The sequence below is a fragment of the Caloenas nicobarica genome, chromosome 21 (genome assembly GCF_036013445.1).
Source record: "Caloenas nicobarica isolate bCalNic1 chromosome 21, bCalNic1.hap1, whole genome shotgun sequence".
NCBI lineage: Eukaryota > Metazoa > Chordata > Aves > Columbiformes > Columbidae > Caloenas > Caloenas nicobarica.
Genome location: NC_088265.1, coordinates 2,605,216 through 2,619,294, shown reverse-complemented (window position 1 = coordinate 2,619,294; position 14,079 = coordinate 2,605,216). Strand labels below are relative to the sequence as shown.

Here is a 14,079-nt window from a genome sequence, read left to right as displayed (position 1 = left end):
GCGCTCGCGGCAGCCTGTGGTTTACTGACTTCATCACCAGCCTTAAAGGAAATTAATGCGTAACAGATACCGCGGTCAAACAAAACAAAACACGCAACCTGGGGCCCGAGCGCCTCCTTCTCGAACCACAGGCACCCCTGTGCCCGCAGCAAGGGTTGGTGGCACCGAGCGGGGCAGGAGCAGCTGAAGATGTTCCTGCACATGGCAGGGAGGTTGGGCTAGATGGGTTTTGATGGTCCCCTCCAACCCAAACCATTCTATAATTCTGTGATCGTGGCAGGAGCGGCACCACCCGGTCGCTCGGCCGCTGTGTGCCCGGACATTCTCCAAGCGTTGTGCCGTGGAGATGGTCAGATATTGGAGACGACAGCCAAGCACCCCAACATCTCTTGATTTCTTTAAGCACCGTGCCCAGCCGTCACCAGCAGCACAGTCCTGAGGGGTGAGCAGGGGGACAGGGCTGAGCATCCCTACCCGGGACAGCCAGGGGAAGGTTCAGACTCTGAATGTGCTCTAGAAGAGTCCCTAAAGTAGCACATGAAACCCACACCTCCCCTTCACACTGAAAACTTTGCCTGTTTTCCACATGAATCTCAAAATATTTTGATTTCATCCCTTCCCCTGGTAAAACGCACTAAGTGGGGTCTGTAAAGCTGCGTGAGCAGAACGACGCTTTTTGTATGGCCCCCATAATTCATTATTTTGACTTCAGAGCTGAACAAACAAGTGGTCCAGAAAACTGCCAGGAATTATTCACATTTTTATTAGGAAAATCAGAAATAAAATCTAAACCCTGTTGTTTAGCAGCGACAGCAGTGTTGCGGTGAAGTGCACAGAAGGCATGTTGCAATGTAAAGGTACAATACAGTCATTAAAAGAAATAAACTACAAGAAATCTTATAGACTAGGGATAACAAAGCCACTGGTAAGGAGTGCCATAAAGCTGTGTTATAGTAACATACGTACCTCAACCCGAAGCCAAGGAGCCGTCTTCAGGGTTTTGCCACTGTGGAAAACACGGCTGTGACAAGGACGCTTTTCATGACACTGGACAAAGTCCGACCCTCCGTAACTCTCAATGGAGCACATGGAACGCTGTCGACATGCTCTTCAAAAAACACCCCAAGGCTGACCGGAGTATAACGTCAAAAACCATAAATGCTTAGTGCCGTAGCACCGCTCGTGTGCCGTACTGTGGGGACAGGATGACGGTACTGCGCAGAAATGAGTACCACACAGAAAACAAACCTTTAAATATCCACTTGAGTCACAGAGTAACAAATGGTAAAAATCAGTATTGGCAAAAATGTATTATTTCGTACAGATGAATTATCTAAACAGCAATTCTTCCATTGTTGGTGCGGGTGCCAAGGACTGACAGCTCATGGACACGGCCAGTGAGGCAGGTACAGAACTCACACAAACACACCGTGCCCACCCTGCACACCCCTGCATTTTCCTACATCGGCCCGAGGGGGGAATTTCAGAGAGGGAGAATCATGATTACAATAAGACATTTCGCCTCGAAAATAGACTTCTTTCTCTTGAGAAAGAAACCTTGTGTTTGTAGTGAGCATGATGTACCCTGTCTGCCCATCTCTGACACCACGGAGCTCCGTTCACCTGTAAGTGAAGCTGTTTTGGAAATCCACCTATCAGACATGTAAAGAGAGTCAAGAACTAAATACCTCTCTCTTCACTGCACTGTTCCTCTTAATGTGAGATAAGTAGCGGAGTCCTGGAGTCTCTGAACTGTTTTTTTAATTATTTACAATTCTCATGAAAAAAAACCTCGCCAAAACACAACCCTGAATTCTGCATATTTCTGGTCAAGTTAGTGTCCTGTGACAATCACCACAGAGGCCGCCACTTCTGCGACTCACACCAGAAGCAGCGGCCTCACGACTGTATTACCTTGTCCTTTCCTAACGCTCCCACAGCTTAAAAGTACAAAACCAGCATCAAGTATGGTGAGTGAAGCCAGAAAAAGAAACTTTTCCCGTGCCCTGAGCAAGCATCCTACTGGGAGCAGGGAACAATCAGGACCCCAGCCCGGCAACTGTCCCCATGACGGTCCTTAGCACCGAAATAAAGGTCTGCAGTGCCTCCGGCTTCGCCTCGCTCTGCTTCACCAAAACCTGCATCTCCGAATCCGCTGCCTCGAGCACGAGCTCTGTTAGGAAGAGGCAACCTGTGTCATCCTGAGCACTGAGATAAGCTTTCCAGGGCTGGGCACCAGCTTTGCTCATCGCAATAGTCTGGATGTGGACAACGTGCAGAGCCGTCTGTGCGGTATCCGGGTGAACAGTCCCGCGCCAGGGCAGGGAGAGGCGGCAGCTCACGTCCAGGCTCAGCCAGGTCTTCTCAAACTGTTCTGCAGGCAGGTAAACGTCAGGAATTAAGGTCAGGCTGCCTGAATCGGGGTGAACCTTGAGGACTTCTTTATTCCCTTCGGAAATAAGCGACTCTGAAACGAAACCGCAAACGTGTGAGATGCAGCGCACAAGGTGCTTTCACAAAGAACATTTCATGGACCATCAGCTGAACGGGGCTGGAATCACAGCGCCTTCAGCAGTGATCAGCCACGCATTGCACAAATAGAACACAAAGACAGCATTCTCAAAGCACTGTGATCTTCTTCCAAAGAAACCCACGTGAGAACATCTACTGCCAAGGGGAGAACGGATCCCAGATGAAGGTGAGGTGGGTTACCTGTGTCTCTGTTCCTGGAGGCCGTACAAGGAGAAGCGTACGAGGGTTCTGCTGGCTGGTGAGCAGTGATGAGTGCCCAGCGTTCTCTGCCATAAACTGGTGCCAGAGTATTAAACTCTGAAGCCCACGTATTCACAGGTTGCTCAGTTTGGTCTCCCAGGAGCCCCAGAGAGGGGTCAGACTTGGGGCTACACAGGACCCGTTTCACTTCTTCCACCCCGGACTGCAAAAGGCGATAGTAGAACAATCCCCGGTCTCGTACTGCCATATCCATCTCCTCCTCTGGGAATTACAGGGACATAATTTATGGAGAATACTATCATCCAGATTTCCCCAAAGTACTAAATTACTCAAAGCAGATTCCCAGGGACACAGCACCAGCCTGTTACACTCACCAACCAGACAGCTGGGGCCAAGCAGCAGCCCAAGGCATGAAGCCACCTCACCTGACCACCCTGGATGGTCTCCTGGCAGCCAGGACGCTGACATGTGGCACCCATGTGCTGAGGACACAGCCAAACCAGGTCCCGAAAAGCCTGGGCTACACCTTTAGAGAACAAAGGGAACCCACCAATGCAGTAGTGGAGCAGTCTCCCCAGCATGTCCTGGCACTCCGCAGGACGGGACAGGAAGAGCCGCACCAACGCCGTCAGAAGCTCCATCTTCACTCCTGGGAACGTCTCCGATTTCACATTCTCCACGAAGTCCTCTAAAACATACGGGGCATTTGGTACTTTCTCACCATGCGTGCCCAGGAGCCAGATCAGCGCTTGCTTGCCCTGAAGGAACCACAGGAAAAAAAAAATAGCAAATTGGCTGTTTACCAGAAAAACAGTGCTGATGTGAAATAGGTACGAGGGAACCAGTCTTCTGAAGATTTCTGGTCCTTGCCCACCCATCGTGAGGCAAAGCAAAGCCAAACAGTCATTGTCCACCCATCCTCAAGAGCTGCCAGCCCCAGGCAGAGCCACCTCACCTCATTGTCCTGGATGGAGTCCTCACAGCCCGGCAGCGCCCGACACACGGCATCCGTGCACTGGGGACACAGCCAAACCAGGTCCCGAAACACCTGTACCACAGCTGCAACGAAACAAAAGGCTCAGCAGTTGCCAAGAGTTATAAAACCACTAGGAAAAAAAAATAATAAAACAAAATAATTCCACTCAAGAGACTTCACAAGTCTTAGCTGGGGAGGTAAGTGCCTCGCGTGTGACCCTGATTTGAGACACCCTTCTTCAAAGTCTCACAACACTGTGTTTGTCAGGACAAAGCTGCACCAAGTCTAAAATAAAGCACTGAAACTTCGGATTGTTCCTCTGGCTGCTGGAAAGTAACCTCTCTTCTGGACATTCCCCAGCCTTTAAAAAGACACTGACTCACGATGCTTCAGACACACAAGGTTAGAATGACAAATTAAAACTAACACCCATTTAAAACGAGTCTCATAAACTTTAGGTCAAAATTTTAAAGGCGCTGCTGCCCATTACAGAAATACCAGCAGCTTTAAAGACCTAATTCAACACCTGAGTGCGTGTGATTTTCAAAACTGAAAGCAAGACCATTTAAAAGAGAAAGCAGAAACAGCAACGGTGTGAAGTTAGGCCTGAGGGCAGCAGAAGGAAAAGAGAAGCCTGGGTACAATTGATCAGACTATTATATGAGGAACAGAAAGATTTAAAAGATCTGTTAATCATCTTGGTCACTAAAATGCCTCTGCAGAGTCCCTCCCTCCCTAAGTCAGCAGGCGGCAGCCAGACAGGAGCTTCCACATCAAACCATGCACGCAGCTACGACCGTCTCACCCTTCACCATAAAGAGCAGTTTAAGGGAGGAAAAATCACAATGTCCAGTCACACTCCTGCCCCCACTCCACCAGGAAGACTTCCACCTGAAGACGCCAATTAAATTAAATGCCAAGTGCCTTTCAGAGCCTCGAGTTTGGGATCAGAAGCCCCAGCAAAGCCACTTTCTGAAAGCGTAAGCCAGGCAAACAACGTGTGGCTGGTTACCTGAAGTGATATGTTCCTGCTGCAGCCCCAGGAGCTCTGTCAGGATCCCCACACACTGTTCAGTGTACGTCCTGGCAATATTGCCTGCAGAGACACCAAACCACATACAAGTCAACCTTTTATCAAGTGAAATAGGAACCACGAGCCCAATTATTCATCACAAACTCGCTTCCAAGAAACGGTCTCTCTCTTTTCCTCTTTGACGATTTCTGAAAGTGTAGCCAAATAAGCTTGTTCCCCACAGAAGGGATAAGTTCCTTTCCCTGAAGCCAAGCCTCAGAAGGCTGAATTTTTCTTAAATGTAACACATAAGAAAGGCCTTTCAGCATGCCTGGCTTTCTCCTTATGAATACTACAGAAACTCATATTTTAGAGCTTACAAAAACAAAACTAAAGTGCCCCAAATCACCTTTGTCCCCACCAGAACTCAGAGAACAAGCAGGTATTGGAGAAGCTCCTCCACCCACTACACAGTTTCATTCAACGCTACAAAGGCTCATTAGCAAGATGAAATGACACAAATTTCTTTAGAGCATCTCATTAGAGCACAGTCATTTGAACGAGGTGCAATGACGTTATGCACAACCTGAAACAGTTCAATACCAGCATTTCTGAAAGAATCGGCACAACCGTGGTTTAGAAATGCACTCACACAAAAACTCACACAGATCAGTGAATTGGTGTTTGCCCAGATGTCCTTCAGCAGAGAAAATCCCCTATTAAAGGTCTCTGGCTGCAGCTGCTCCCACTCTTACCTATGGCGAAGATCGCCGCTTGGGCAAGCTCCTCCGACACATCCGTGCAATAGCCCTTCAGCTCCTCCAGCACTTGCTGAACATTTTCATCATTCACCAGCTCACACAACACCTCCATCTTCTGGCATTTGATGTAGTGGGGCTCCGAATACGAACAGAAGAACTTTTTGTAGTGGCTGCTAAAATGGCCGGGGAGGCTACGGAGGATCTGACGCACGTGGCACAGGGCGGTGAAGCAGAGCTCTCTGCTCTCAGAAGTGCAGGCAGACAGCAGCGGCCCCTTCACCCTCACCAAAACATCTTTCTGCACATCTGGGTACTCCCTGGCCAGCACCAGGAAAAGCTTGGTGGCTGCCATCACGACGCTGGGGCTGCTGCTTTTGAGATAGTCATCCAGTAAATTGAGGATGTCGAAGAGCTCCTCCTCGCTGCGGGGTTTGTAACGCAGCAGGAAGGTCAGCACCTCGCTTTGGCCCCACTGATCCAGATCAGCCATCCTGCCAAGAGAACAAACACAGTTTGCAGGAGCCAAGAAGCGCACGAAGATCTGCGCTGAGCAGAGCCCTTAGCCCCCGAGTTTCTTGCCGCCTGTTCCAAACCACATGCTGTGCTTCAGATGTAGACACCACAATTTTATCTCAAGAGAACTGACCGGTTTATGCACGTCGGCTTAACCCAGTATCAGCCACGTGCGCTTTTGCTGGTGCTCTAAGCCAGACAGCAACACTGACGAGAACCCTGGGCAGAGCAATACCTCTCTTTTGTCAGATCACGTACAATTATCTGCAGAAAAGTTAATTTCTTCAAACAATGGATAAGTTATACATCTTTCAACAGACTGGGAGAGGTACACTAGAACATACATGTCGCACAAATATATAATGTCACCAAAAAGAAAACAACCACATTAACTTACAATTCCAAAACAAACCACCAGCTGAAGCACAGACTCCCTAGAAAAGCAGGGCACCTCAGATTTCTCTTCAGATCTTAGCATAAAAGTAATTTAGTTTCTCTCAGGATGGGAACCTCCATCTTTGGGTGCCTGACTCTTCCCTTCAAGTTCTGAGAGCAGCCCACAAATACCTGCTTTGCCACCATGCAAAATGCAAGAACAAGAATGACGCTTCCGGCACCGTGTTGATATCTAAGAAAACAAACCTGTTGAGGAGATGATGAGCAATGGGCTTGTTGATGACAACTCCTCCCTCCTTCTTCAAGATCTCTTCTAAAGCCCTCAGACAATTCACGACTACGATGGGATCCTGATCACGAAGCAAACTGTAGAGCTCATTCACCAATGCACCATCTGTAAAGAAGCCAAGGTCTCTGTACCAAATTCTGTCGACACACTGCAATTTAATCACTGTCTATGGGCATTTATCACAAACTAAAGATTACTTGAACCAGGAGAAGCTGTGACACCACTTCCAGCTCTACAGTAACACCTGCCCTTGGCACAACTTTCCCTAAAGGTCTGTGGATGTGAGAGGGGCACCCGGCTGATCAGAGGCTGTGGAAATGGGTGGGTGTTGCGGGAGGCCCTGTAAGATGGGTATGAAACAGATACTCTGATGCAGAACCTCGCAGTGCCTGGTGTTTCATTAATGATGTAATATGCAGCCACAGCTCACCTTCCTTTTCATGGAATCAGAAAATGTCCTGAGCTGGAAGGGACCCACAAGGATCATGGAGTCCAACTCCTGTCCCTGCACAGGACAACCCCAAAATTCACACTGTGTGTCTGAGGACGATGTCCAGTCTCTTCTTGAACACTGTCAGGCTTGGGGCCGTGACACATCCCTGGGGAGCCTGTTCCAGTGTCCAGCACCCTCTGGGTGAAGAACCTTTACCTAGTGTCCAACTGACCCTCCCCGGCACATCTTCCTGCCACTCTCCTCCCTCCTTCCATCGTGCAGGCACGACAACCCAGAGGCTGCGCAGCAAATCCAGCCCAAACTGTGGGCGGGAACACAGGTTTTCAGCAGCCGCGTGCCCCCAACTCCCCCAAGCTCCCCCCTCCTCTGTGGGGCCCGGCCCGACGTCTGCTCACCCACTTCGCCGTCCCCCTGCAGCTTCACCATCTTGGCGCAGCCCAGCACAGCCGCTCTCCGCACGTACGACGCCTTGTCCCGCAGCCCGTTGAGGAGCGGCTGCTGCAGGTACTCCTGGATACCCGGCACGCTGCGGAAGGAACATTCTTTTTACAGAACTGAAGGACCTGGCGCCTGACCCCAGCCGGGGGGAAGGACCAAGAGACATCAGACTATGAATCCTTAATGTAAAACAAAGTCTCTTTGAACTAATCCCGGAATGCATGCTGGTACCCGTATTTACAAGTTAATCTAGGGGGAAGGGTAGCCAAAGAGCTAGGAACCTATATTTGAAATAGATCGATAAGGGGAAGGGTTTTGTTAGAATTAGATGAATGAAATATGTAAACTGAGGCAGGCGGCGGGTAGTCTGTAAACCCTGAAGTACCAACCAGTGGGAAATTGGGGAGGGAAACTGTGGCCAGCATTTGGGGGGATATAAGCAGGAGCTTTTTGCCCTGTTACGCATGCCTACCTTTAGGTAGAACACCCGATCTTGCAAAATCGTTATTAAAATCACAGAATCACAGAATGTCAGCGACTGGAAGGGACCTCGAAAGCTCACCCAGTGCAATCCCCCCGTCGGAGCAGGAACACCCAGCTGAGGTTACACAGGAAGGTGTCCAGGCGGGTTGGAATGTCTGCAGAGACTCCACAGCCCCCCTGGGCAGCCTGGGCCAGGCTCTGGCACCCTCACCGGGAAGAAGTTTCTTCTCATATGTAAATGGAACCTCCTGTGTTCCAGTTTACACCCATTGCCTGTTGTCCTATAATCAGTTGTCACCGAGAAGAGCCTGGCTCCATCCTCCTGACACTCGCCCTTTATATATTTATAAACATTAATGAGGTCACCCCTCAGTCTCCTCTTTTCCAAGCTCAAGTGCCCCAGCTCCCTCAGCCTTTCCTCACACGGGAGATGCTCCACTCCCTTCACCATCTTCGTGGCTCTAAACATAAAATATACGCTTTGCTGAGAGCTCCTGCCTGTGCCTATGATATTTGCAAGGTAATCGTTTCCTACATCCCGCGGGTCAGCGGGCGGACACCCCGGCCCCCCCGGCCCCCCGCCCCACCTGAGGCCGCACATGCTGCGCAGGGCGAGCCCGCGCACGGCGGGGCTGGGGTGCGCGCAGTCCTTGCGCAGGCTGTTGACGGCCAGGAGCGCCAGCTGGGGCTGCCGCGGGGCCTGCGCCCGCAAGTACAGCGACACCAGCTTCTTCTGCACCACGTCGGCCGCCGCGCTGGCCTTCACCATCTCCGGGAACAGCCCCGACACGTCCGCGCCCTGCGCCATGTACCTGCGGGGCGGAGACAGCGCTCAGCGCGGCCCGGCCGCCGCCGCCGCCGCCACCCCCAGTGTTCCCGCCGTACCGGATGACGCGCAGCACGGCGGCGCGGTACCGCAGCGGATCCGCCTGCACATGCGGGTTGGCCAGGGCCCGGCGGAGCTCCCGCACCGCGTCCTCGCCGCCCAGGTACGGCATGGTCGGACCCGCGCCGAGCGCCGCTCCGCAAACCGCGGCCCCGCCCCTCACGTGACGACGAAGCCCCGCCCCTCACGTGACGATGAATCCCCGCCCCTCACGTGACGATGAAGCCCCGCCCCTCACGTGACGATGAAGCCCCGCCCCTCACGCGACGATGAAGCTCCGCCCCTAACGTGACGCTTCAGCCCCGCCCAGCGCGCCGCGCGCGCGTTCCCGCCCCGCCCCGTCTCTGCGCCTGCGCGGCACCGCCCGCCAAATTCGGCGGGAAGCGGCGGGCGCGGGAGCTGCAGCCGCCGGCCCGCGGGCGCCATGAGCGGGACGGTGATCCCCGGGACGCCCATCGCCGTGGACTTCTGGAGCGTGCGGAGGGCGGGCAGCGCCCGCCTGTTCTTCCTGACGCACATGCACTCGGACCACACGGTGGGGCTGACCAGCACCTGGCACCGCCCGCTGTACTGCTCGCCGCTCACCGCCCGCCTCCTGCACCGCCGGCTACAGGTACGTGTGCCCGGTCCCCGGTGCCCGGTCCCCGCCGCCCGGCTCTCACCGCCCGGCCCCCGCAGGTCCCCATGTGCTGGATCCGGCCGCTGGAGGTGGGACAGAGCCACGTGCTGGGCGAGGAGGTGACGGTGACAGTGACGCTGCTCGACTCCAACCACTGCCCCGGCTCCGTCATGTTCCTCTTCGAGGGCACGTTCGGCACCATCCTCTACACAGGTACAGGGCAGCCCCTGCGGCCCCGCTGCGGCCCCCGTCCCGCCCTGACGGCTCTGTCCTTGCAGGGGATTTCCGCTACAGCAGCAGCATGCAGGGCGAGCCGGTGCTGCGCGGCCGCCACATCGACCGCCTCTACCTGGACAACACGCACTGCCACCCGCAGCGGGCCCTGCCCTCGCGGCAGCTCGCCACGCGCCAGGCCGCGCACCTCATCCGCACGCACCCGCAGCACCACGTCGTCATCGGTGAGTGCCGCCCCGTGCCGTGCTGCGCTCGCCTTCCCCTTGGCGGGGCCTCTCGGCTCCATGTGCCCCCCTAGAATCATAGAACCGTTTCAGTTGGAAGAGACCCTCAGGATCGAGTCCAACCATAACCTAATTCTAGCACTAAACCATGTCCCTAAGAACCTCGTCTAAATGCCTTTTAAACCCTTCCAGGGATGGTGACTCCACCACTGCCCTGGGCAGCCTGTTCCAATGCCTGACAACCCTTTTCGGGAAGAATTTTTTCCTAATATCCAATCTAAATCTCCCCTGGCGCAACTTGAGGCCATTTCCTCTTGTCTTATCACTTGCTACTTGGGAGAAGAGACCAACCCCCTCCATGCTCCAACCTCCTTTCAGGCAGTTGCAGAGAATGAGGTCTCCCCTCGGGCTCCTGTTCTCCAGGCTAAACAGCTCCAGTTCCATCAACCGCTCCTCATCAGACTTGTGCTCCAGGCCCCTCACCAGCTTTCTCACCTCCTCTGCACTCTCTCTAGTACCTCAGTGTCCTTCTGATGATGAGGGGCCCTGCCCTATCCCTGACTTGTGGTTCTCCTCGCAGGTGTCTACAGCCTGGGGAAGGAGACGCTGCTGGTGGACCTGGCCGTGGAGTTCAGCACCTGGGTGGTGGTGAGTCCCTGGCGCCTGGAGCAGATGCGGCTGCTGGAGCTGCCCAACGTGTTCACCAGCGAGGAGGGGGCCGGCTGGATCCGTGCTGTGGACGTCGCCGAGATCCGCTGGGATACCCTCGTTACCTGGAACATGCTGCACCCCACCATTGCGATCCTCCCAACCGGCAGGCCCGTGAAGGTCACCCACCCCAAAATCCACCCCATTCCGTACTCTGATCACTCATCCTTTCTGGAGCTGTGCGAGTTTGTGAAGTGGCTGAAACCTTGCTCTGTCATCCCAATTGTGAAGGGTGGCATGTGCCAGGCTTACTTTCAGAAATACCTCAGTTCTGCCCCCCAGGCGCTTCCTGACTTCCAAATCCCAAAACCTGTGCAAGAGTCTGTGCAGCAGGAAAGCAAAAGGAAGACGCTGGAACCCTTACCTCTCTTGAGAAGAGATACCCATCATTCTGCGCCCCGAGGAGTTGTTTATGAGTCCCCAGAGAAATCCACTGAAAAATCTGAAGAGTTCAGGGGTGTTAAGGTTCCTCAGCAGAACTACTGCGAGTCAGCTTTCTGCTCGAAAGGTTGCACTTATTGTCACACGGGCAAGGAGAAAGGGAAGGAAGCGCTGAGTGGAGAACAGCCAGGAGCAGCAAGTGCTGTTAGCCAGGCACCTGCTTCCGATGAGCACTTCCCAACTGGATTTGCAGAGCAGTATTTACTTACTCCCTTAAATGTCTTAAAGCAGAACTCCTCACAGAAATTTGACAAGCTGGTCGAAGATTTCTTTAGGAAGGGGGAAGCGTCCTGAAAAATTGCAAGACACTTGCTGGTGCCCATGCGGTTGATGGCAGCGGTTCCGGAGGTTCTGCTGCTGCATCTCTGTGCTCCAGTTTCCCATCAGGAGAGAGGAGCTCAGCTATGGGGCTCTGCTTTCTCTACCTCTTATTAGAGGATAAGGAGGAAACTAGAACCAGTTTGTAGGCATTAGATTTTTTTTTTTAAATTATTATTCTTTATTTATTTTTATATCTCTGTTTACACCTGTTGGGTGTCCACGCCACACTCGGGCAGTGTGGTCCCACTGCGTGTGTGCCTTGTACGCACTTTTTGCAGTGACTTACCTGTCTCTTGTGACAAAAGATTCAAGGTGAGCTGCAGAGGGCGTGAGCTGCCTGCAGCTGAGGTAATTAATGGGGTTGGAATGTGAGAAAGGAGCAGGGAGGGCAAAATCTGAGAGCCCCAAAGATTCTTCTCTCTATGTTTGGAATGCCTCATTGACAATGAGTGGTTCATTCCAAGATGTGTTACAAATATTATGTAGTAAGTTACATTTTTAAAATGGCGCTTAAAGAAATCTTGAAAACAAAGTGCCTCTATTAATCTATTTTTTATCTATTAATCTACAAATACCTCCAGGCAGCGCTGCTTTTGTATCCAGCCACCTGCAGCTGGATGCAGTTCTGCTCTCCTGAAAGCACTTAACGTTAATTGTGAATGCTTTTTCAGGTTATTGGCTGGAAAAAAATATGAATTGTCTGGTTTCTTGAGTTCTGGACTTTCTGAAATGGGTTCCTAGATCCTCTGCAGTGTCTGCACCGAAGTCTGCACATCTGAATTCTGCTTGATTGCAGAGCGCTTCTGGGAACTGCCAGTGTTCTGCTGGGACCACTGCCTTCCTATTCCACTGCCTTCCCGTCCACGCTGCCTGTTCTGGTTGCACAATGGCAAATGGGGTGGAAGAGAGTGAAACATCTGCTCAGTGGTAGAAAGTTCTCAGTGTTAGCAGCATTGTTTGGCAGGAATACTGTGGCTGAACAGCAAAAGTGCCTCTGTTGGTTACAGGTCAGGCACTTTCCCGCTCAACTGCAGGGAGCCAGAGCCTGGTGCACTCAGGAAGCGTCGCTGGTGTGACCAGCAGCCACCGCAGAGCCCGGAAACACTGCGGTTTTCTGTGCCAACCAGCACTAGCAACACTACACATTGTCTCTCTGTGGGGTCAGGGCAGCAACACTAGAGTGGAAATGGTCACTAAGCGCTTTTCTGGAGCTACGAACCAGCCTGTTCTTCACCTTTGTCCAGCCTCCTTTTTGTTACCCTCAGCAGAAAATGTTTCATGTGATCTTGGTCAATATCAGAGTATCTTCTGAATGTAGTGTCCTGCAAGGTCTCTCCAAGAGGAGTCAGCTCCATGGAATTCCCTGAGTCAAACCAGGAAAGGAAATGCTCACTCATGGAGTGAATCTAGGGCTCATGGACAGCTGGTCTGTATGCTGCTGTTCCTCGGAGGTTTCCGTACGGATTATTTGCTTATCAAAACTCAACTGCAAAAGCCCCATCAGGTCAGCGTAGAGTGGAGACACCTGCATCTTTTGTAACATGGGAGACTGCCAGGGAAATAATTGTGTTGTGCTTGTAGTGTTTTGTCTGCTGCTGGCTGCCTTGGAGATGCAGGCTGTTATTTGAATATTGTTGACATTTCAGTGACTCATTTGACAGGCAGGTGAGTGAAGCGCTGCCTAAACTCCCTGATTCCCATCCTGCTCTCCCCTGCTCAGGAGGAATGCTGCCTTCTGAGTCACCGCTCCATTTAGGTATGTTGCAAATGACCTCGGGGATCTGATGCGTTTCACTGCTGATGTTTTGTGGCATCCAGCCTTTCCTCCTTTATTTTCTTGTTGAGCATTCTTATCAATCATTTATTTATTCAAGTAAATGAAGTAGAGAACCTCCTGGCAAACCTCTGGGCAAAACAGAGTTGTAAATGTTAATTCTTTACAGAGGCAACGCTGATCACACAAAAGAGTGAAAATTGCAGAGACTTCAGAAGCTGGGGATCTGCACCCTGTTTCCAAACGCTTACTTAAGACTGCACAAGAAATTCTGGCTTCTGTTACTAGAGCTTAAAACGTAATTCCTGCCACTTCTGAAATTATCCAAATTATGTGGAGCCAAGGAAGCCTAAAATCTCTGTGTCTAAAAAGCTATAGAAGCAGGAGAGACTCGACCAACAGTGAGCACGTTGGAGATCCTTGCCTCAGCACAGCGGGTGCATGAGGCATTTCAGTTCCTCTTGTTTCCTCCCTCTCTTCGGTGTTAAAATACTACTTTTGTGTGTTGTCCTAAAATCCTGGAAAACAAAACATGGCCTTATGGGGAAAACTGGCAGCAGAGTGCTGCTGAGGGGAGTGTTAGCATTGCTGAGAGCTGGAGTGTCCAGCACCAGGGTCTGAATGTGCTGCTGTGCAGGGCTCTGTCAACACTGCTACCACAGCGGTGTTTTGCTCACAACGGTGACAAGGAGGAGCTGCAGCCAAGTATTAGCTTGACTGCGTGGTATCTAAGGGCCACATGCTTGGAAATTTACAGTTACCCTGGCAGGAAAAAAAAAATGGTGCTCAGACCAAAGCCTTCCCAAATCTATGCACA

At 52.0% G+C, this 14,079-nt stretch overlaps 2 protein-coding genes across 2 annotated transcripts; one reads left to right on the top strand and one right to left on the bottom strand.

Moving 5' to 3' along the window:
* Nucleotides 1-760: 760 nt before the first annotated feature.
* Nucleotides 761-9,088, bottom strand: AP4B1 (adaptor related protein complex 4 subunit beta 1). The gene is made up of 10 exons (XM_065649713.1): nucleotides 8,941-9,088; nucleotides 8,643-8,867; nucleotides 7,530-7,660; nucleotides 6,638-6,785; nucleotides 5,477-5,973; nucleotides 4,722-4,805; nucleotides 3,689-3,792; nucleotides 3,284-3,491; nucleotides 2,713-2,994; nucleotides 761-2,467 (listed from the first exon to the last, which is right to left on the bottom strand). The coding sequence occupies exons 1-10, from the start codon at nucleotides 9,051-9,053 to the stop codon at nucleotides 2,040-2,042; spliced, it is 2,220 nt and encodes a 739-aa protein (XP_065505785.1). The 5' UTR covers nucleotides 9,054-9,088; the 3' UTR covers nucleotides 761-2,039.
* A 642-nt stretch (nucleotides 9,089-9,730) lies between these two features.
* On the top strand, nucleotides 9,731-11,461 carry DCLRE1B (DNA cross-link repair 1B). The gene is made up of 3 exons (XM_065649751.1): nucleotides 9,731-9,773; nucleotides 9,839-10,018; nucleotides 10,599-11,461. Exons 1-3 carry the CDS (start codon nucleotides 9,731-9,733, stop codon nucleotides 11,459-11,461), a joined length of 1,086 nt encoding a protein of 361 aa, XP_065505823.1.
* The last annotated feature ends 2,618 nt before the right edge of the window (nucleotides 11,462-14,079 follow it).